Source organism: Chenopodium album, chromosome 22 (assembly GCF_948465745.1).
Source record: "Chenopodium album chromosome 22, dcCheAlbu1.1, whole genome shotgun sequence".
NCBI lineage: Eukaryota > Viridiplantae > Streptophyta > Magnoliopsida > Caryophyllales > Amaranthaceae > Chenopodium > Chenopodium album.
Window position 1 is genome coordinate 34,564,886 of NC_137855.1, and position 24,151 is coordinate 34,589,036.

The following is a 24,151-nucleotide window of genomic DNA, read 5'->3' on the forward strand; positions in this document are numbered from 1 at the left end:
CACCCCCTCCCCCGCGCCGGTGCCAGCGTGACTCCCCCTCCACAACCCCCTCCCTCCTCTATTCCCCACCGTGACAAACACCAAAAAACCCCAATCGAAAAACCCTCTCCTTTCTCCCAAAAATATCCACCCTACCGCCGGCGTCTAAGAACCCCTCGCCGAGCCGGTGAACCCAAATCGCCTCTCCCCATCCCTAAAGCAGCACGCCAAACCCCAAAATCAAAAACCCTAAAATCATAATCTAGGGTTTAATTAAGGTGCCGAGGATGGTGGGTGCGGATTTCGCCTGAACCAGCCGACGCCATCTCAAACTGGGCTCCCACCAGCCGGCGCCACCCTGGCTGGTGGTGGTGGGGGTTAGAGGTGGTGTTTTTTAAAAAAAAAATTATTTTTTTTATAATTATTATTTAATTAATTTCAATAATAACCAGTAACATGCTTCAGGTGGCATAATTAACCCTAATGACAAACGAACTTAACTGTCGTTAGTCATTAAGGGCGTTTGGTGGCAATTTTGTTAAACTCAAGTGTATACGGTGAATTTGAAAATTGTTATGGGTATTTCGTGAATAAAAAAATAACTTAGGGGCATTTTGTGAAATTTCCGTTTATTTTTACTCTTACACAATTATAAATAATTAACATATAAAATGTGTTTTGGGATGTGTAAATTTCATCCTTATTGCAATATTGTTGGAACGAGAAAATATATTAGAGGGCAATAAGGTAATTAAACAACCTTTTTTTTTGGATAAAATGGGAAGCCCTGTAATAAATTAAATTAGTTTAACAAGTCCAATCCTTTTCCAAACCATGGCCATAATTATTGTTGGGTCAATATTTCTCACTCAAGCCCACGTTGTTTATCTTGCAAGCCATAATTATCGTTGGGTCAATAACTATCAATGTTCAAATTTTCCCACTTATAACACACCTACCTTTTTTTTTTTTTATTTTGAAACAATAACACACCTACCTAATATGTTGTCATTAGGTCCAAATCTCTAGTGATAATGCTTCCAAAAAAAATAAATTCTCCAGTGATTACACTACCAAAAAATACAAAACCTCTAGTTAACTTTCTATAAGAAATCGGTTGGTTAAGTTAAACTGTTAATATCTTGTTGTATTGATATATTTGGTCCATTTGGTTAATATATCTTTTAGAAGTTTAAATTGTACTCCAATTGGTTCTATTTGTTAGTCCAATTTCCTTTTTTAAGCATTTTATAAAAACTATTCATATTGAATATATTCCATTTTAAACTTTTTTTCCCCAATTTTACACATATTGAATATATTCAAATCTTGTAAATTAAAGGCAAACTAGTTAATAGAATGTCAAAATAATTCTGATTGGTTAATTAATTGATTGTGGATTGATAACATGTCTTTAAGCCTCTAATTAAGGAAATTCCTCCCTTGATGATTCAATTATGGTTGATGCTTAAAAAAAATCAAAAAAATTAAATAAGGCAAAACTAATTATGAATTCTTTTTGAATAATAAAATCTCTAGCTATTACACGCACTTCCATATTAAAAATTAATAAAATCTCTAGTAATTAAGCTTTTTAATTGAAAATAAAAAAACAAATTCCTAGTGAATAACGATCATACTTCCAAACAAAAAATAATAAAAAAAAGGAAAATTTGTCAAAAAAGACCTTTTAAAAACACTATTTTACAAAAAACAACCTTTTAAAAGTTTTTTTGCAAAAGAAAACCTTATTGTTAAATTTTTTTGTTGAATACAACCTAGTATTACTAATTCACTCAATTAACTTCTAATGTTTTGTAATTGCCCTTTAACTTTCACTTATCCATTTAATAATACCACCACCCCCTACCTTTCACCCTTCCCCTAGCAGCAGCCCCCTCCCCCAATTTAGCCGCCACATAGGACCCTCTACCCACAGCAACCCACCTCCATCACCGAGTGGACCCCTTTCCCGGTTTCCACTTTACCGTTGCTGCGACTACACACCGATAATAGTCCTCGCCAAACTCTACAAGCCGGCGTTCAATTTCATTTTCATCAGAAACACAAATTTCATTGGTGTTTTCGTAGCAAAGTATTTTCATGATTTCTATAATTGTTGAATTAACTATTTATTTGCTAATATTATGAGGGTTTGAACCTTTGAATTAAAGAAGAACATTTTTTTGCGACATGGGTGTTATATCAATTACCCTTTAATATTACTCCAACCTTTATCGAAATCGCAATACCCAGAGAGCATAAAGCGTGGGAATAAGGGTAAACTAATTTTCCAACTTACCTTGATGTTCCTTATGTGACCCCTAAAACTAGAATTTTATGAGATATCATTTACGGAACTACGATATCGAACATTGAAGCTACGCTAGTTGATTAGTAATGGGAAAGGGGTTAGTAATGGGTAAAGGTTAAACCGGGAAAAGGAAGGGGTTGACTCGGTGGTGGGTAGCTGGGGGAGGCCTGCGAGTTGGTGCCTTGGTGGTGGTTTTATTTTTTAATCTATAAATTAATTCAATTATTATATAGTTAAGTGATTTTTAGAAGAAATTAGAGGTTAATTAAGTGGATTAGATATACTAGGTTGTCTTCAGCAAAAAAAATTTACAATGAGGTTTTCTTTTGCAAAAAAACTTTTAAAAGGTTGTTTTTTGTAAAATAGTGTTTTTAAAAGGTTTTTTTTAACAAATAAGTCCATATAGTCATTTATGATTTATTTTCAATACATAAATCTTCAATATTTAACAATTTATATGGAGTAATTAAACATTTCCATAATAAACATCCATCGTTCTATTATATAAGTCACCAAGTCAATAAAAAATTGGGTTTTGCTACATAATACCCTTGAATTTTTGGGTTTTCTACCTTGTACCCTCCTAAATTCAAATTTTTACAAAGTGACCTTGAATTATTAGTTTATTTTACATTATATCCTTGAGTTATGGATTTTTCTATATGATACCCTTAATTAGTAAAATAAATGACTCTAAATTAATTTGACTCAAACCAACACCATCTAAACGACTTATTTAGCACCCTCAAAGACACAACTAGCATGTTTTTTTTTTTTTTTTTTTTTTGAAAGGGGGGAGATTATATTCATTAATAAGAAGCCATACGACACTTACATAAGAGATCATAATCGAACAATACAAAGACAACCAAACCAATTACAAGTTCGAAATAAACGAAACTACAATTGCACGCGCAGAATGACTTTCTTAAGTACCCTTGACTCATATAACGTTGTCCTATGCAGCCTCTTGCAAGGGGGTCTGGCAATATGATGTAATTTCCGACGAGAACCTTCATTGGCTCAGAATCCCGTACTCCTCGACCTGAAATCAAAATTGGTGTCGTACACTTCACCATAGACAAGATCAACTCCGATTCAAACACGGATATCGGCATGGAAGCAAAACCCTTTAGCCCAAACCAACAGAAGATCAAACCGAAGCCCCATAGCCAAAAAACCCGGCTTAAATCCTGCACCAGAAGATCGGTACACCGATCTGCAAGCCCCATATCACTCCAACACACCACACAAACAGAAAAAATAATAAAACTAAAAAGCACACAACGACTTCTAAAAGGAAAAACAGAACGAAAACTAAAACCTAAAACAAAAAAGCACACACCACACAACTAGCATGTTTATCGCAAAAAAAGTAGGATACAATTTTTTTTTGCGATAACATGTTTATAGCATCTAAACGACTTATTTAGCACCCTCAAAGACACAACTAACATGTTTATTACAACTAGCATGTTTATCTAAAGGACTAACAACTTGAGTCCCCTCTAAAACAAGCTCTTTTAGTTAAAGTAGGAGCAAAAAAAGTTCTTATCTTCCATCTCAAACAATCATACAAAAGTTCCTCTAAATAGCGAATAATGAAGATTGGTTATTCCTCCATCTAATATATATAAATATAAAAAGTTCTTATCTTCCATCTCTCTCTCTCTCTTTTTTTCTTTCTTTATTGAAATAGAATATATGGATTAAATTAGTAAATGTGAACAGGCCCTAAGACTATTAGTAGCTATTATAAACCCATTACTAACTCTCAATTTTAACATTGAAAATTATCATTGTTCGATTGTTCCCACTCTTGACTCTATTAGTAGCTATTATGCCTATTATAAACCCATTACTATTTTAATCTAAAATCCAAATGGATTATAATCCATCTTGCAATAATATACTCTTTGTAATCAATCTGCTTATTGGGATTATAATAGTTAATCACTTTTTGGGTCAAAACTCCAAATGGATTATGAAGAGTATATCATTGCCAGCTTAAGAACATGCCCTGGCAAATATGTTACATCCTTACAAATAAAGGAACACTGAAATTAATATGTTATACGATAAAACTAATCTTTTGCTAAGGGATTAAACGTCTGCATGCGTTATCTATCATGACCACACGAGAAAGGCCGACTAGGCAAATATGTTACTTTCTCTGTCTCCTTTGCATCATGGCCACACTTTATGTTACAGATTTATTATTCATATGATATATTATATAAACAAAAAAAAAAAAAAAAAAAGAGTACATTGTTACAAAGAAACAGTAACACTGGGATTAAATAGCAGCAAGTCGGCAACATATATACATGATGTAACTAATTTTAAGCCAAATTTTGAGTGCCAATAAACAAAAAAACAGAAGAATATCGATCACAAGAGCCATCAGACAATAGTAGCAAACAATAATTTTCTCAATTTTTTTTTTTAAAAAAACTTAGAAATAATAATCTCCACTTTCATCAAATGATGATTTTAATAAGTTTGAATAAAAAGTTATCATGATTTTAATAAGTTTGAATAATTTTTTATTCATTATATGACATATATCATATAATTTTGAAAGCAAGAAACCAAAAACCATAGCATTGCCAAACGAGCCCTTTAACTTTCTATGATTGGATGATTTTAGGCAAGTTAGGTTACCTATATATTTGATATAAATATATTACGTTATGATTATGGTACAAGGTAAGCCGTAAAAAATGTAGTATTAATAAGAGGAAATTTTGACGATTACCACCTTCTATTTTTTTTATTTTTTTATTTTTTAATTACCACCTTCTCTTTTCAAAAACATCAAAGTTATCACCTTCTTGCCTCCCAACTACTACTTGATGTCATCTATGGGCCCACCCTTTACCTTCCCTCCCTATTTCCCTCCCATTTCTCATTCCTAACTCGATTCTCATCTTTCCTTCTACTTTTTTCCCCCAAACCACCAATAATTGTTCGTTAATTTTGATTTGGATGATCGAGTGAACTGAAGTGTTTTTGATTTTTTGGGGGAAAAAAGTTAAAGGGGAGATGAGAATCGAATTAGGAATGAGAATTAGAAGAGAAATAAGGAGGGAAGGGAAAGAGTGGGCCTAAAATGATGTCATGTAATAGTTGGGAGGCAAGAAGATGGTAATTTTTGAAAATAGAATAAAGGTGGTAATGTTTTTTAAAAAAAAAATAAAAGGTGATAATTGCTAAAATGGACATAATAGAAGGTGGTAATTGTCAAATTTTCCTTAATAAGATCTCTAGTTATTACACTTCAATAAAAAAAATTAATATAATCTCTACTCTCTAGTTATTAAGCTTTTTATTATTAAAAGAAATAAATTAAAACTCTGGTGATGATAAAAAAAAAAATTTCCCAGCCCTCAAAAAAAAAAAAAAAATTCCCGTGATTATGCTCAGTTATTGTTTCCATACAATAAATTAAAAAAATCTCTAGTTATTACACTTATAAAATACAATAATAAAATCTCTAGTTATTACATTTCCAAAAAGCTTTTAATGTATTAAAAAAACAAATCTTTAGTGATCATGCTTCCAAAAAAAAAAAAAAAAGATATCTAGTGATTGTATATTTAATATTTACGATTTATTTCCAATACAGAAATCTTCAATATTTAATAATTATATGGAGTAATAAAACATTTCCATAATATTGCATATATGATAAGAGGCAAGATACAATTATATATACTACACAATTAGAATCACGTAGGACTAGCTAATTAATTAGTAAAGAAATAATATCTTTGACTCAAAGATATTATGTACAATAGTGAGATAATAATTACACAAAAATAGAAGATTACAACTTATATACAAGATCAGTAATTGATATATTCTAGCTGTTCATGGCATATATGCAGCAAGGATATTATCAAGATATATCTTTGATATTATCTCTAATACATGCATCCTATACTATATAAGTCACCAAGTCAATAACAATTTTATTCACAACTAAAATTTTAATTTCTCAATCGTCGAGATTAAGGTTATAATACTTGATAACAATCTTATACATTTTTTTATAATATGGCAGGAAAGTCTTCTATAGTCCCTTTTTTTGTAATACTAATGCTTTTCTTTTTGTCTCAAGGTAAATTTAAATTTCTCATTTAAAACGAACTTTTGTGCTTTATCAATTTATATTATTGTTGTTTTTATATATACATAATTACATATGACTAAATTCTTGTGAATTATTGTTGGATTAATTAAATAGGTAGCAATGGAGTTATAATGCCAAATCAAGGAGACGTTTGCTTTGGAAATCCTTGTGCTACAGCTGATCAATGCACAGATGCATGCGTTAATTACCCAACATATACTCCAGTTTGCCGTAGGAATGCTTGTTGTTGTGTACCACCAAAACGAGTTCCTCTAGGAACAAATTAATATATATATGGGCCAATGGCCCATTTGCCCATATGAATATTAATATAATTGTGTCATGTAATAACACCTAACAAGGTATAACAAAGTGAACTACGAATATAATACAAGCAAATTATATTTATGTTGCAATCACTACAATTATCATTATTCAAAGTTGCAAAAAATGTGAAACGGAGGTAGTACATAATATTAATAGTGGCCTCGGCCTGGGAAGGGGAGATTGGCCTATCATAACAAACCTTAATTAACTTTATACAAATAATTAAGTGTCCACTAATTGTAATTACAGACATAAATATAAAATAAAAGCCAGAAGTTGTAACTTATATGCATTGGCACGATGGGAAGACGTACTGCTGGGTGTATGATGGAATACGTCAATCCAACTTCTAAATATCTTCAATTCAGCGTCCCTTTGATTTTTCAACCATTTTGGGACATTGTCGTATCCGACTACCCGCAAATCCGTTGAGAAGGAGCCTTTAAATTGGAAAACAGAGATGTATTATAGTATATTGATTATATTAATATTTAATAATTAATAATTAATACTACAGTATATGAATCATAACATATATTTTGGAAAAAAAAAAAACCGGTTTTGTATGCTCATACCTTGATCTGTCTTGATTGCAATAATTGTTGGCGATATATCGTGCAATATCCTATCAATTAGATTGAATATAATGTTAGTCAACCACTACAAGAAAAATAGCTTTTCGTAGCGATTATTTCGTAGCGATTGTACATTCGCTACAATATGCAAGTATGTTTGAGAAATAATTAAGGAAGTCGTATCATTTTACAATCGCCATGGTTTTTCCATATAAAATCGATACGGAAAACATAGTAATACATATTCACACTATTTTTACACATTTATATAATTTTGAGAAATCGTATCATTTACAATCGCCACTAAATCCCAAAAATCGATACGAAAAGCCTTTTCAACACTAGATATATAAATATTGTTTGACAAAGAATACATAAAATATGTCATAGCTTATTGGTGAAACATTTAATATAAGAGTTTGAGGTTGCATGTTCGAATCTTGTAAAGATCATATGCATGTTTTTTTTTTTTTGAAGAAAATGAGTTCATCATTTATAGCGATTGTAATCGCTACAATAATCACCACGATTGGATGTAGTTTTTCGTATCGATTATTGAGGCCAACCCCAGCGATATTGAAAACCACTACTAAAGGCTAAGGCAACGGGGGATATTGTATCGAATGACCATTCGTTGGGAAAGCTTTTTGTCACAATTACAATCGATACTAAAGGTTAAAATAATCGCTACGAAAAGGTTATTTTCTTGTAGTGAACGAAATTAATAATACAATGTTATTTATATTAATTTAATAGAAAATGATAAGAATTACGTACCCTCCTCTCGAAAATGGATCCCTAAGCCCGTTGGAAAATATGATATTTCCACCAAGTTTGAATGACTCGATGATATCCTAAAAGGGTTTATAATTAAATGAGTTAGTGTAAGTATGTAGAAAATATTAATTAGTGAAAAAATTAAATTTGTGTTAGTAACATAGTGCATACCCGACGCCCATAAAAGGTCAAGGGAGATTGAGGGCGAGACACTTTCCCAAATCTTGATCGGCAAGCCTCATCGAAATGAGCTTGTACAAAGGGACGAGACGGCAACATTGTCTCGTCGGCACATCCGATAGGGAAAATTAATTCAGTACATCTCTGTTTCAAAAAATTATTAATAATGAAGTTAAATTAAACCTTGCATAAGTTGCATCTATTAAATAGAACGAATGTCTACTCAAAATGATATTTTGGTTCTAGTTTAATTACCTGCCATGCCCAGGCCACTGTTATATTAGAAGAAGGTTCATATGGTGATTCGACTTCTAATAAGTAGCTCCCGAAACACCGCTCTCCCACATATAATTCACTCTGTAGTGCAGTGACGACTCCCTCGATTCCAAAATCTTCTCCCATTCGAACTTCATTACATATTACTTTTATATTTACATTAGCCGGGCCAACGTATTTGGCGGAATTTGTATACATTTGCCCTAGCCAATTTTTGGCCTCGTCTGCTGATTGCAGAGGCCTATCAAAATAATTTAAGATCAAATCACGGGTATCAAAATTATAAGTCTCTATTACAGTTGAACATGTCAAAATCAGGCCGCTTAACTAATGACTTTTCAATGTAAGCAATGTTATGTAAATATTAAAGAGGAATGAATATGATTAAAGGTATACTTACGTGCATGTGTTGAAAGCCTGGCTTAGTTGGTTCAAGCCATTTGGTCGTGAAGCTATTGCATCGATTTTTTGCCAAGATTTCTTAATCAACTGGTAGCATTTTTGATCGACATCCTGAAAATTGTAAATTGCCACACAAAATCAGTTATTAGTGTATTCACATATTCATGTACAATATGAATCCCAAGAAAATAATTTGTAACTAAATTGATTATACTAAAATCTCAACACAATATGAGTTAATAAAATTTACATAACAGCTCATTTTATAATTAATGACCTGACTATCGTGTAATGTCTTTCATCTTAAATCTAACAAGGTTTGCATATGAGATTAGGCCTGGGCTGGGATAACCAATGGTGTACTAGGTCCAGATTTTCTAAGCCCATTTGTATATTCTTAGCCCGATCATGGCTTGGACTAGTTAGCATATTTAAACCGTGTGTAGTGATTAGTAACCTTCTTCAATTTAATTAATAAGTTAGCAATAGTTACGTTGTTGAAGAGAATATGTAACTAACGTCCTAACATGTTTCTTTTCAAGAAATAATAATAGTTCCAAACTTACTAATACGAGTATTACATTTCATATTTGATATTTCCTAATTTCGATGGCCTAGGCCCATGATCAATAAAGTTGAAAACAATCCAAAAACAAAATTAAATTTAAGAACAAATTACAGGTATGTTTAATACTTTGATAGTTAATTATCCAATTTGTTATACGTAAAGAACTATTGTTGCACAATGTATTAATATTAGAAGTCGAGTAGATATACCTCAAAATCCTTACTAATGATGTCACAGAATCCATTGCTTGGTGTGTTGTTGCCGTAAAGATACATTGGTGACGACGAGGCAAGGGATCCGACTGCGATGTTGTTGTACATGACACGAAACCATGCTGCTAATGCTACACCAATAAATAAATAAAAAAAAAAAAAAAAAAAAAAAAAAAGTAAATAGGTGTTATTGATCTAACTTGTTTAAGCTATAACAATCTATATACATTAATAGAATGAAATTTTTTTATTTTTATTTTTATTTTTTTTTATTTTTATATATAATTTATTACGAGGTGAAAAAATATTTCAAATTAATATGATAGTTTTTAATTCACAGATTAGAAGTAATTTTAAATTCATGCAAAAAGAGGTAAAAAAAATTGGTGGGATTTGAGAAGAGCAAAGGAAATTGGTTTCCCGGCCTAACCCATTCAGGGGCCCATTTAAAGCACTAGCCCAATCCTTTTACAAAAGGGTTATAACCATCTAACATTTAAATGGGGCGGATTGTTAAAGGGCTATTAAATAATGGGTTTTAAAGGGTTGGGTATAATTTTAAATTAAAAGGGCTGAAATTGGGTAACTCTTATAAAGCTTTTTTTTTTTTTTTTTTTTTTTTTTTTTTTAATCCTAATTCCTTTGTTTTTAGAAATGCCTAACATCAAACTATGAAACTTTTTGAAAGTAAAAGATTCCCCCTTCAAAAAAAAAAAAAAAAAAAAGTAAGATTCCCAATTTCCCCCAAATTATGAACCCCACAAAAAATATTCCCAGATTCTAAACCCTTGTTGCTAAGTGCTAACGTTGAAAGTAAAATTCCATGTAAAGCCCATCCCATATAAAGCCCGGCCCAGCCCGACCCGGCCCGGAAGTTTTATAAAGCATTATTATTACTCTGTAATTTTTTTTATTATTTATTTATTTACATGTTTTATTAATGATGGTTTTCAAAAACATGTTTTATTAATGATCAATTAACAATAAAAATAAAAAAAAAAGTTAACAATTTCATAAAAAAAAATATCACCTCCACCATAGCCGCTTCCGACGACGATAACAGGTGATGCAAAGGCGGAGAAGTTGCCCTTCAGACTTTGTATTATTATCGCAAAGTCTTGGAGGGCTTGTTCCGTTGTTAGGCACCCTCTTACTTGGTGATCAGCCATGGCTAATTCGATCTTCCCCAACGGTACGGAACTACCGTAGAAGCGATGCTAAGACAGGAAAAAAAATGGCAAACATTAAATTAAGTAAACAGCTAAACATGTAAATTATAAATAAGCTTGATTTTTGGGTGCTACAAAAGTCAAATTATGTACTCCGTTATTAACATGCTATATCTGTTTTCATATATAGGACTTGGTAGCTACACAAATTTTTTAGAGAAGTGGAAAATGGACCGTGTGTGGGCAGGGCCGGCCCGGCCCTTAGGCCCAATCATAAAAGGGGCGCCAAAATATTATTGCAAGTATGCTACTCTGTACACTGTATGTCTGTATCAGTGTATGCATGTCGATTTAGCTTTCATATTCATCCCCTTTCGATTCTTCATCTCATCAGTTTTTATTTTTAATTTTATTATTATTATCATTACTTTTTTTAATTTTTTTTTTTTTTTTTTTTTTACTGTTTTTCTTTCTGTCCCTTTCCCCCTTTTCAAAGCTTTTTCTAACCATTCTACTTTAACGAGTTAACCCATTATTTCTTTCTACTTTCTCAACATAAGTTACTTTTGTTCTTATATATTTTACATGGTCGTAATCAAAAGAATAATTGACTAATTTAGGGTAAATAAGTTACCTCGATATGAACCAACATTGCCTTGAACTCATTGGCACATTCGTTTAGGAGGTCGTATACTCCGGGATCACCGTTATCGACGACCTCCCTTCCGAACAGCACGAAGATTGGGCCACCAGCCTTGGCCCCCGACCACATAGTGTCGTTCACGTAGACCCTCTGCTGGAATGTCCGGTCTAATGTGCTTCGGAAGTATCCGAAGTGATCTAGTGTTTGCGTGAAGTTTATGAGTTGGAGTTCACCTACACATTTAATTTATTAATTTAAAAAAAGTTATAATAAACGAACCACAAGTAACAATATGTAAGATAAGATTGCAAAAATTATACAAGAAAATACCTCTAACATATACCAGCAATACGCAGATGAAGAAGTAAAAGAACTTCATATCGTATACTGAAAGAAAAAAAAAGTGCTTTCGTCAACTATTTGTAAGTAAAAGAACTCATGTTAATACGATATTTGAAAGTAAATGAATTTTTTTTCCAGTCAAGTATTTGAAAGTAGTTGATGAATACGATATTAAGTCTAACGGATAAACTTATTGATGGTTCTCATGCTAATAATAAACATCCATAAATTATATAACTATTCCATGCATAAAAGTAGTAGGTTATATCAAAATTTAGATTAAAATGAGTAACAAAACTTGTTTGTCAATAGGGCACTTTAGTCATTTCAGTGACTTTTATTGGGGACCATGACTGTAATTTACCGTAAAGATGGATAGAAGATGGTTAAATGGCGTTAAATAACGTTAACGACAATGAATAAGAGTCGTCGGGGCAGCCGAGCGAAGCTCTTTCTTTTGGCCGTACCGTGGAGTTGAATTGTAGGTGAGTGAGTCCTGAGCGATTTCGATCACCTAGCAGGCTTTTTATGTAGTAGGGCGCGATCTCAGATTCAATACCGCTCAATGAAATAGAAAGAAATGGAGTTATTATCAGAATCGTGGGACATCAAAAGGGGGAAGTTTTTAGTTGGTTTTTATTCCTCACTCTCGTATAGGCGATAGAAGGCTTTTTATAGAGTTATGTGGTGAAGGTAGTGTAAGAGTTCAAGATCGAGTGCACGACACTCTATTTACAATGTGCTGCAAATTAGAATATATATTTCCGCAAATATGTCATTATTGGGTAATGGCAGCTATCAGAAGCCCTAGTTCATATCAGAAGATAATAGCATTGTTCAAATTGGATGCTGGTTTTTAGAGATAGCTTAATGGAGAAGAAAAAAAATTACTTAAATCTGGATACAAAACAGTATTGTTGTAGTCAGAATAGTTATTTTGATCACAATTTGTTCTTATGCTGTGTTTTAAGTCTTATTAGAGCATCTCCAATGGTATACAAAAAGGACTTGCTTGCAAATTAAATTAAATTGTAAGCATGTAGCTTACCATTGGAGTGACAATAGTGATGTAGCTAGATCAAGCAATGTTGCTTAAACAAGCTACACTGCTTGATTTTCTATAGAAAACTTCATCCTCTTATATTATGACATGTGTATGATAGAAATTATTTTATTTATTTATTTATTTTTCCAAGCTACAATATTCTATTGCTAACCATTGGAGCACTTTGTAGCTTAAAAAAAAATTAGCTTGAAATTTTGATGTATCAAGGTAAGCTACAAGCCTTTGTAGCTTACCATTAGAGATGCTCTAAAGTGCCTTTTATTACTTATTTCTTTTTTTTTTTTTTTTTTTTTTTTAAAAAAAAATATTTTTTAAAATTTTTTATTTTTAAAGTTACCTTGATAAAACCATCTGCCATCTCTATGTGCCTAGCTAACTTTTGGCCAAGGTAATTCAATTATAAAGTAAAGAGGCAAATGTCAAACTAAGTCGGGAATATGTTTATTGGTCAGCGTATATTAAAGACAATATTCTAAAAATTTGATTAACAATCAATTACGTACAAATTATTCGGTATTAATAATAAATTAGTCGATAATAAACTTCTAACATTGAAATGTGTTATCTCTATAATGAAGAAAATAAAATTCTTCCTAGCTCTTCAATAATTAAATTTCGGGCCACAGCAATTTCAAACAACATTTTATCACAACATTTCTATATATACTAAGTAAAGGCAGCCCAAGGGTATAATAACTGATAATTTTTATTTATCCTAATGAATCGATCAATATAATGATTAATGAATAATTTACATTATGTAGTTTTAGTTGTAATATAAGCTTGAATAAAATATTTAAACTTTTTTTCTTCCTTTTTCCACGAATTCTTTGTTTGATTGTTTGTTTTATTTTTATTTTTATATATAAATTTTTTTTTTTTTTTTTTAAAAAAAAAAAAACAATGGTCGTTCTTTTTCTAAAACCCACTAAATCTCTTAGTCTTATCCTTTGTCCCTTTGACACATCAACATCTCCTATTTACACGGGCTTTTGCTGTTTCTTCATTGCTTGTAACTAGGGATGTCAACGGGGCGGGGCGGGGCGGGTTTTGGCATTTCCATCCCCATCCCCGCCTCCCATTTTCATCCCCATCCCCACCCCCATCCCCGCAGCGGGTCTGGAAACTTTCCCCATCCCCGCCCCGGCGGGTCTAACTTCAAAACCACCCCCGCCCCATCCCCATGTGGATATCCATCCCCGTTTTAGCCCCACATAATCCCCGCCCCATACCCACCAAATCCCCACCCCATACCCACCAAATCCCCACCTGAAATCCACCACAAATAATATATTTAAATCAATTCCAACAAAAAAAAAAAAAAAAAAAAATTCTATACTACAGCAGCGTACAACTCAAATACAAAGAATGCAGTACATACTTCACATATTGAAAAAAAAAAATAACAGTAACTCAAATTGTCCAAAGTCCAAAATTAAAAATACTACAAGTTTACAAATATTAAAATACATAATAAGAAATCCATTATTCGGTGCAAACTCCACTTGTTCCGGAATCGATATCCCATGTTTCAAATTCTTCCTCTAATTCACCCACTAATTTGGCATACTCATCATTCCTGAATTCTCCACAATCTGCAAATACAACAATGTGACTTAATTAAAAAATAATAATAATAATAATAATAATAATAATAATAATAATAATAATAATAATAATAATAATAATAATAATAATAATAATAATAATAGTAATAGTAGTAATTAAATAAAATGTTATTTTAGCTATCTACCTTTAAGAGTAGCCCATATCCAATTTTGAGTACACATTAAAGCTTCGACTGCTTCCGGTAAAAGCCGACTACGATAAGGATTAAGAACCCGACCACTTGTGCTAAATGCGGACTCCGATGCAACAGTAAAAAAAATTGACAATCACGCATCATGAACAAATTAAACTACTACTTTCAACAAGTCAACACAAAACTTTTGTAAAAAAAAAAAAAAAAAAAAAAAAAAAAAAAAAAAAAAAATTGACAATCACGCATCATCAAGTTAATCTTTTTTAATATCTATCCTATAATATCCATCCTAATATCTATATGACTTTCCTTTTTTACCAAGTTAATCTTGCATATAAATAAGACCATCACGCATCATCAAGGACATCAACCCCACAATTTTATTTTATTTTTTTTTAAATAATCTCCAAATTTTTTATTTTTAAAAAAATTGACAATCTCAATTCTCTTTCTCTTCTACAATGAAGAAGGACGCAGAGTTGAGTGTTTCCTGTAAAATTTCTGGTGCAAATGAAGAGAATGAAAGGGAAGATGATGATTGGAGTATCTAACCCTTGAACCTCCCAATTTCCCATACAAATACAAATTATCAACATATACTTTGAAATTATCAACATCTATGGTTAACAGTAGACATAATTGAACATACAAGTACAAATTATTCTATATCATGCAACTAGAAATACAAATTATCGTCATACAAATACAAATACAAAATAAAATGCAAATAGACACATGCAACTCAAAAAACAAGTAATCAAACATAATAGCAAATTATTCAAATTATTTTTCATAAAAAAAAAAAATGTTTTTGTTACCTAGGAGTCTAGGACATACTCACAGACGCAAATCAATTTAATGAACTCATACATAATCAAACTAATGGCTTCTTAATTAATTTCTTAGTTGATTAGTTAATTTATTTTTCATATGATAAAATGATAAGGGAAAAAATAATTGGGGGAAAAAAAAGAGAAAGAGTTAGAGAGATTACCTGGAAGAAATTCTGGTCAGATTCTTCGTTTACCGGCGACGAGATTCACAGCCTCAAAGGTGGAAGTAAGGTGACAGCCTGAGAGGAGTAGATCTGTTTTTTTTTTTTTTGACGGAAAGGAGTAGATCTGTAGATGATGGAGGAGAAAGTGAGAAATGGAGGAGAAAGTGAGCCTGAGTGTGTGACGGCTAGGGTTGAAAGTTTGAGAATGAGAAATTGAGAGTGTGTGGGCTTTTTCCAGAAACTTCATTAATTAGTTTTTTTTTTTTTTTTTTTTATATACATAATAAATAAATTAATGATATATGTACATATGGGTCGGGTATAATGCGGGTATGGGGCGGGTATGAGATGGGTCAGGCGGGGCTGGGCCGGGTATGGGGTGGGTCAGGCGGGGCAGGGCGGGGATGGGGTGGGTCAGGCGGGGCGGGGCGGGGATGGGGCGGGTATTGCCTAAAATCCAACCCCGCCCCATCACCCATGGCGGGTATGGATTTTAGACCCATCCCCGCCCCGCGACCCGCCAAAGCTATACCCATCCCCGCCCCATCGGGGCGGGGATGGGGCGGGTCTCCTACTAGACCCGCCCCACTGACATCCCTACTTGTAACATCAAATAAAATAAAAAACACCTCTTATTTAACATTACAACTATTTTAAGAAAAAAGCATTTTCCACCATTTTTTTTTATTTCTTTAAGAAAATAGCTTAAAACAGAAACTATTACCCGTGACCAGTGAATAAATAAAAAATGTAATGATTAAAAAAACAATTGGGTAGATGTATAATAAAAAATAAAAAAAAAAGAAAAAAACTTTCTTCCATATTTTACATAATCAAAAACCCACGACATTAAAAAAAATAAATAAAAAAAAAAATAAAAACTCCTATTTACCATTATTACAAATATTCTAGGAAAAATTCAATTTCCACCATTTTTATTACTTCTTCAAGAAGCTTAAAACAGAAATTAAAAAGTATAACTCGTGAGTAGTGAAACTAAATCAATAATGTAATGATCAAATATGGTTAAAAAGAAACAATAGGGTATATGTATGATAAAAAAAAAAAAAAAAAAAAAAAAAAAAAATACTACTCTCTATTGTTCATACTCATTTTTCTCAACTCACATTAATGGCGTAAAAGTCTAAATTCCTTCATACTTTTATAATCATTCAAGGAAAAAAATATAATCATTCAAGGAAATACAATAAACGTGCTTGTAATTCATACACATAATAACAATAATAGATATAAATAAACATTAATTAGCATGCTTATATTTGGAAGGGATTGGAGGTTATTACCTCGTTCGTTCGCCGATCGTTGTACCTTGATGTGCCTCCTCCTTTTTCAATATGAAATTCGAGTAACGAGCTAGCTGACAACTAAAGGGGAAGCTTTTTCCAAGCCAGAAACCCGAGCCTCTTGAGCTACGACGACTTGATAGAGTATAAAACATATTCCTGGGCCTCAACCATCAGCTTTTTAGAGAGAAGAGAGAAAGAGAGGTGGTGCCAATGCTTGAACCCTGGACCTAGACTTCAGATCAGAGGTTTCATTCTCTTACCACTAGTCCACAAGGGAAGCTGGTTTAGTTGGTCCTCTAACATGGTATCAAGAGCCAGCGTGACACAAAGGTCACGGGTTCGAATCTCATCCACCCCTCCTTCAAAGTGGAATTAATTCGCACCAGGTATGGGTGGGCCTGTGTTGCATCCACATTTCAAGCCCAAAGGGCCTTTCATGTGAGGGGGAGTGATAGAGTATAAAACATATTCCTGGGCCTCAACCATCAGCTTAAGCTTTTGGTTTAGTTGGTCCTCTAACATGGTATCAGAGCCAGAGTGACACAAAGGTCACGGGTTCGAATCTCATCCACCCCCCACTTTCAAGTGGAATACTAAGCGCTGGGTATGAGGGAGGCCCATGCTGCATCCACACTTCAAGCCCAAACGGGCTCTCGAGTGAGGGGGCGTGATAGAGTATAAAACATATTCCTGGGCCTCAACCATAAGCTTAAGCTTTTGGTTGAGTTGGTCCACTAACACGACTGTAATTCAACAATTGCGAATTGTGAATATATATACTAGTAGTAGGGCGTGATCAATATCGCTCAATGATCGATATAGAAAGAAATGGAGTTATTATCAGAATCGTGGGACATCAAAAGTGGGAAGTTTTTAGTTGGTTTTTATTCCTCACTCTCGTATAGGCGATAGAAGGCTTTTTATAGAGTTATGTGGTGAAGGTATGTAGTGTAAGAGTTCAAGAGTGCATGACACTCTATTTATAATGTGCTGCAAATTAGAATATATATTTCCGCAAATATGTCATTATTGGGTAATGGCAGCTATCTTGTTCAAGTAAAATTTTATTCTAATGATTCATCTTTTGTTAAGGGGCTGATGTTAAGATTGCTTATTTTTGAGGGCTCCAAAAACAAATTGTTACGGCTCACGGGCAATATTGCCGCAAATGAAATGCTTGATGTCATTATTGGGTATAATTTGATATGACATTTTTGAAGTAATAGTTTATCCAAACAATCTAGAATGATTGATCTTTGTTCTAGCACGATTGGAGAAAGCAATTCACTAAGTAATTCACTAATTAGCACGCTATGATTAGAGTAAATGTCTTTGAAGAAACTTATGGAGCAAACTGGCATAGTAGACGTAAATATATTAATTACAAGATACGTATGAAAATGGGAAGAATTAATATGAATTGAGGGAGTATTGTAGATTAGAAAGCTATATCTACATAGTAACTCATATAGATATGAGAAGTAAGGAATGAGGAGATGGAAGGGTGGTGAATCCCTCCATCTCCCCCCCCCCCCCCCATGTGATGGGGGTTCGATTCCTCATAGCCTCCTTTCCTGTGATAGGAAGGGGGCCCCCTCCCCGTAGTTTACCGTGAAAATATATATATATATATATATATATATATATATATATATATATATATATATATATATATATATATGAGAAGTTTTCATTTAAAAAAGGATTTTAAAAAAATTAAAACAAAAAACTGCCTAGAGGTCTCAAACCGGTAACCTAGTACATGAATATACCTTTTGATCCACACTTCAACACCACCGAACCAACGCATGTTATTTAGTAATATAATACAAGGAATAATATATAAACTAAATAACTGCTATAGCAATTTTAAACGCTTTACTGATTTTTTTTTTTTTTTTTTTTTAGGGGTGCTACCCTTGCTCCTATATAGGTCCGCCAGTGCATATACTAGTACAATAGTACGAGTAGTAACTAGTAAGTAGATTGTCATTTTCATAACTAGATACTAATTGAAAGTATCTTGCAAGCTATATTTTTGTAAAAGGAAGATGTATCATGCATGATATACAGTGTAGATTAAACAAAATAACTTTTTGAGGGAATGTATATACACGATCGTCAATAAGCTAAGGTATTCTTGACAATGATCGAATTAAATGACAAGCAAACACATTTCTTTTGATATGAACTACATACATTACATAAAATAGATGTTGCATGTTGCAACCTAGGTTCCATATTCTGTCCTTATATAATTGAAAAAGTTATTCTAATTTTTTATATCAATTCACTAGACAGCTGCAAAGGAATAGAATATGTTGTCATTACTTTAAAAATGAAAGAAATTTGAAGTATTAATTTGACCATTATTTTTTTTTTTGAAACCATTAATTTAGGGCTTGTTTGACACCATTTTTGGTTTTCAGTTTCTTTTTTTTTGAAAACTAAAAACCAAAAACTGGAAACAAGAAAAAGGTGTTTCCACTTTTTTGTTGTCAGTTTTCAAAATTATTATGATTTTAATAAGTTTAAATAATTTTTTATTCATTATGTGACATATATCAAATGCTTATAATAAACAAAAAACCAAAAAACAGAAAACCACAGCAATGCCAAACGAGCCCTTAGTTATCGAGTATTTATTCTTCAAAATGAGGACTATTATTGACTCGATCATTTCTAATTATGGATCCAATATAATAGTTATGAGTATTCTCTAATTACTTCATTCTTTTTTTGGATTATTATTACTGTAATATATTATTTTAACAAGTAATTTAAAAACTAAAGTAGGATCAATAATACAATAATACACAAATTTATTTTTAGTGTTGAGCGAGATTATTCTAAAAAAATTAATATCATTAGTTGGTCATGAAAGAAGATAATTACAATTAGTCCTTGTTAAATGACCTTGCACTCTGTAATTTTTTTCTATCACAAACAAATGAACAATACAAGATTCTTGTCTAATAAGAAATTATATAGGTACACAAACTTTTAAATATAACGGATGTTCAGTAAATTACTGAACATCCGTTATAAAGTGACAATAAAAGGCGCAAAAGTTACACTAAAACGTACAAAAGTTACTCTGACATATATAAGAGTTATTTATGCTTCATTGATAAATTTGACAAAAGTGATACTAAATTTGACAAAAGTGACACTAAATTTGACAAAAGTGAACTCGATGTACAGTAAATTACTGAAAATCGGGTGTATACAAAAGTGATTGATATAGGTATCTCAGTGAATGTGACTTGCATCACAACTTTACCTTAATTACCCAAGCTAAGTATATACATAAAGCATGCTTTTGAAAAGAAGTAAAAAGTACCAAGTATTTTAAGATGATAATCCAAAAAGGCCGAAAGTAAAAATATCAACTATTGTAAAATGATGTGAAATCCTTCAATTTTAGGTAGAAAGAAAAAAACCACCCGTTAGGTAGAGTGAACTTTGTGGATGTAAAATTTTAAATTTCATTTATGTTAATTAGTTAAAAAGATTATAATACATTATAAAGATTAATAAGTTTTGAAAATTTATCATATTTTAAAATTTATATATTTAGTTAATTATTAAAATTTTTCACACAATGATTAAAAAAAAAAAAAAAAACTATCACTTTATTGATCAAAATAATGAATCATAGAGTGAAACACTATGATAATACTATTTTTTATATTTAGGACGAAATGATAAACCTAATCAAAATCAACCACTCTATCTTTTTCCTATTTATAAATAACAAATATAAAATTTCACATCTAGTACATACATGCAATTTATATTACATCTTATTAATTTAGTTTACTGTATTTAAGTGCATGTGATTTATTTTAAATTATGATCTTAATTAATCGAACCAATATTATTAAAAAGAAAATCTAACCAAACCCGCAACAAGCTTCTCTCCCAACAACCTAATAGGAGATTAGGAGTGTTATTAATGTATGCAAAGTAATGTATGCATGTGATTTATATCACATGATTACCTTAATTAGAAACTTAATCTTTTAGATGAGCCAACTCATTATAGTAAGCTTTAGCTTTTATGTGAGTTGTTTGGAGTCCGGGAAAGAAGCGGGGGCAGAAACAAGCAAGGTCTCGTACAATCCAATTAAAAAACAAAAAGCAAAGAAGACTTCCTCAACTTATTGAGACAAAACGAATGGCTAGCTTAGTCTTTGAACAAGGAAGGATAGAAATCACTTGCTTCTTCCTTAAACGTTCGTGATCCTTGCGAGGGATCACTCACTTCTTACAAAGCAACAGCTTTAGCTACACACCAGCACTTTGAGATTTCCCATGTTAGATTCTCAACTTTTATAAAATTCGCTAGCTAGGACATGGGTAGCCTTTAAATCCATTTAAAATATCTACTCCTTAATCCATTTAATCATAACAACACAAGTAATTTTTGTTTTTGTAGCTAAGCTAATTAATGAGGCAAGATGTATTTAAAAAAGAAATCACATATTATGATATGTCTCTCGATGAGGAAAGATGTACGACTAATAAGACTTAAAATAACACCACCAATATGCCAATACATATAAGTAATTTAAATCAAGTGGGTTCGTTGTCAGTCTTGTCACTATATGTACACCTATTGGGTTATTAATTATATTATCAAATGTCTATTGGTTGTGAAGTGGTTATTCTGATCTACAACAACGTTGTCTTATATTTCCTCATAAATAAAAGTATAAATGTTAATATCTACAGGTATATACAATCAATAACACAAATCTAGCTAATAAATCCCATAATTGAAAATAAGTGTATTGAGTAGTTTTGAAAGTGAAATGTATGTGTCAACTAAAGTAAACTTGATAAATGTAAAATTGTAATTCTCTCATAGATTTTAAGACATGTTATATAGTGTAATCTTTTATGAATAGTTTTTAAAAAATAAAGGTCCTGTTTGGTAATAAGCTTATTGGGGGTATATTAGCTTATTTGATCGACTAACTTTAGCTGATTGACTAGTCAAATAACGTAATATAAGTGTTTGGTAGTAAGCTTATTGAAAGAGCTTATTCCACTAAATGAGCTCTTTTTGAAAAAGCTCATTTTAGGAGTTTTTTTAATTAGCTTATTCATTAATTATTGTGAAATGACACTTATAACCTCATTTAATTTAAAATCCTATCTAAACTACCTACCCCACAATTAGCTTATTGGTCATTTCACATACTCAATCACCTTTAAGCTATCAACTATTTACCAAACACTTTTATAAAATCAGTTAATACAATAAGTTAGTTAAATCAGTTAATAAAATCAGCTAGTCAAAATCAGCTAACTCAATCAGCTTTCAGCTTTCAGCTTTCTCCCAAACAGGGCCAAAAAAATAAAAAAAGACTTTCAATAACGTAGAAAGTACAATGACTACGAAGTAGAGTGTGAAATGTGTCAACATTAATTAGTCACTTTCGATAACAAAATTTAGAAATCTACAAAATAATAACGTAAACATATTCTTGACAAAGGTTGGAGACCAATTATATGGAATTTGATTCCAAATGGCTATGGGAAACTTGATTTGTTTTATTCTTTTCGTTGAAAAGAGGGGAATAAGTCATATTCAATTACTTACATCCATAAATATTTACGTACCTATTCCATGCATAAAAGTACTAGGTTACGTCAAAATTTAGAAGTTTTTTAATGGACTGTACTCGATTAGAATTTAGGCTAAAATAAAATAAAATAGATTAGAATATATGAATAATTGTGGCTAAAAACCCTACTTTGTTTTTCCTACGTTAGGATGTGAGAATATTTGTGGCTAAAAATCAAAGGACAAGTTGCAAGTTGATATTAATTTTCTCTTAGGTTTTTTTGGTTGTAGTGTATGCAGCTAGTAGTTTATATATTGTGATGCTATCTATTAATTGCATTATAATTTTAATTTATTAGATTTGTATTAATAATGAGTTTTAAATATTAAAAATAATTGTAATCAAAAGTATTAATTTTTTTTTTGACGAGAAGATATATTATTGCTAAATGATATGATATTCCTTAAAATTTGTACTTTAATAAATAAAATGGGACAAAGTACGAACATTATTGGCTTGATTTTAATCTTTCCAAATAATTAGTCAACAGACTTTTGCAAAAGAAAATTTAACTTCTTGTTGAACTGAATTTTATCATAGATAGTACAGTAGTGCATTTGAACTTTAGGCATATATCTTAAGCTAGATTATTGTACTTTACTCAATAAGTAATTAACTCTTATATATAATCAAACAGCTTAAGAAATTTTTCAACGTGGGTCGTCTCAATTTGATATTTATAATTGGTAAGATGCTTACGTATTTATGGACAATTTTACACTCTCATCCAATATTTGTATATTCCAAATATTAATATAAGACAATAAGTTGTCTTATGTTTTCTCATAAGTAAAACTTATAATATTTTAGGTTTCAAAAAAAATTATAATATTTTAAAAAGTTTATGCTAAGCCTTATAGTGTATATTAGTTAATGGGCCAATGGGTTAAGACCATATTAGTTAACAGAAGAATGCAATATATATCATTCAGAAGTGAGCAAGCTAAGCCCCACACGGTGCCATGCTCATCACTCACGGGGTCAAATGCTAGTAAAATCCTCCATATGCTAGACATCTTAGCTTGTCATGTACTAGTACTATGTACTAGTTTACTAGTTGAAATAAAAAGGAAAGTATGGAAAAAAGTACTACATACATAGTATCTAGTTACATGTAAAAGCCCGACCCAATGTTTGATCACTTGTCATCAATAACATAATCATCAATAATCATCAATCAATAACATAATACTAAAACAAATACCAGGAATGACACGTGTCATTTCCTGGTGTTGTTTTTTTCCTCCAAAAACCATTATCTAAAAATATGATATTCTAACTTTATTTTTCTTTTTATATCTTAATAATTGACAACTTATTTAAGTCAATAAAATTATATTTCATGTATATTAAATTTATATATTATAATTGAAATAAGATTCTTATTACTAATTCTAGATGAAGCCCGTGCGATGCATGGTTTGTTTGAATTTTTTTTTTATTTTTGTATTTATGAGCTAAAATTTGTTATATATTTAGATAAA

The 24,151-nt window shown here is 31.5% G+C and overlaps 1 protein-coding gene and 1 long non-coding RNA gene across 2 annotated transcripts; both read right to left on the minus strand.

Moving 5' to 3' along the window:
* Positions 1-6,874: 6,874 nt before the first annotated feature.
* On the minus strand, positions 6,875-11,710 carry LOC145605767 (uncharacterized). The gene is made up of 9 exons (XM_081661832.1): positions 11,549-11,710; positions 10,776-10,962; positions 9,743-9,876; positions 8,964-9,076; positions 8,543-8,804; positions 8,279-8,431; positions 8,108-8,184; positions 7,331-7,380; positions 6,875-7,195 (listed from the first exon to the last, which is right to left on the minus strand). Exons 1-9 carry the CDS (start codon positions 11,684-11,686, stop codon positions 6,999-7,001), a joined length of 1,311 nt encoding a protein of 436 aa, XP_081517958.1. The 5' UTR covers positions 11,687-11,710; the 3' UTR covers positions 6,875-6,998.
* A 2,574-nt stretch (positions 11,711-14,284) lies between these two features.
* LOC145605556 (uncharacterized) lies at positions 14,285-17,289 on the minus strand. The gene is made up of 2 exons (XR_014105094.1): positions 14,719-17,289; positions 14,285-14,560 (listed from the first exon to the last, which is right to left on the minus strand). It is a non-coding gene; the product is annotated as an uncharacterized LOC145605556 (long non-coding RNA).
* Positions 17,290-24,151: the final 6,862 nt, after the last annotated feature.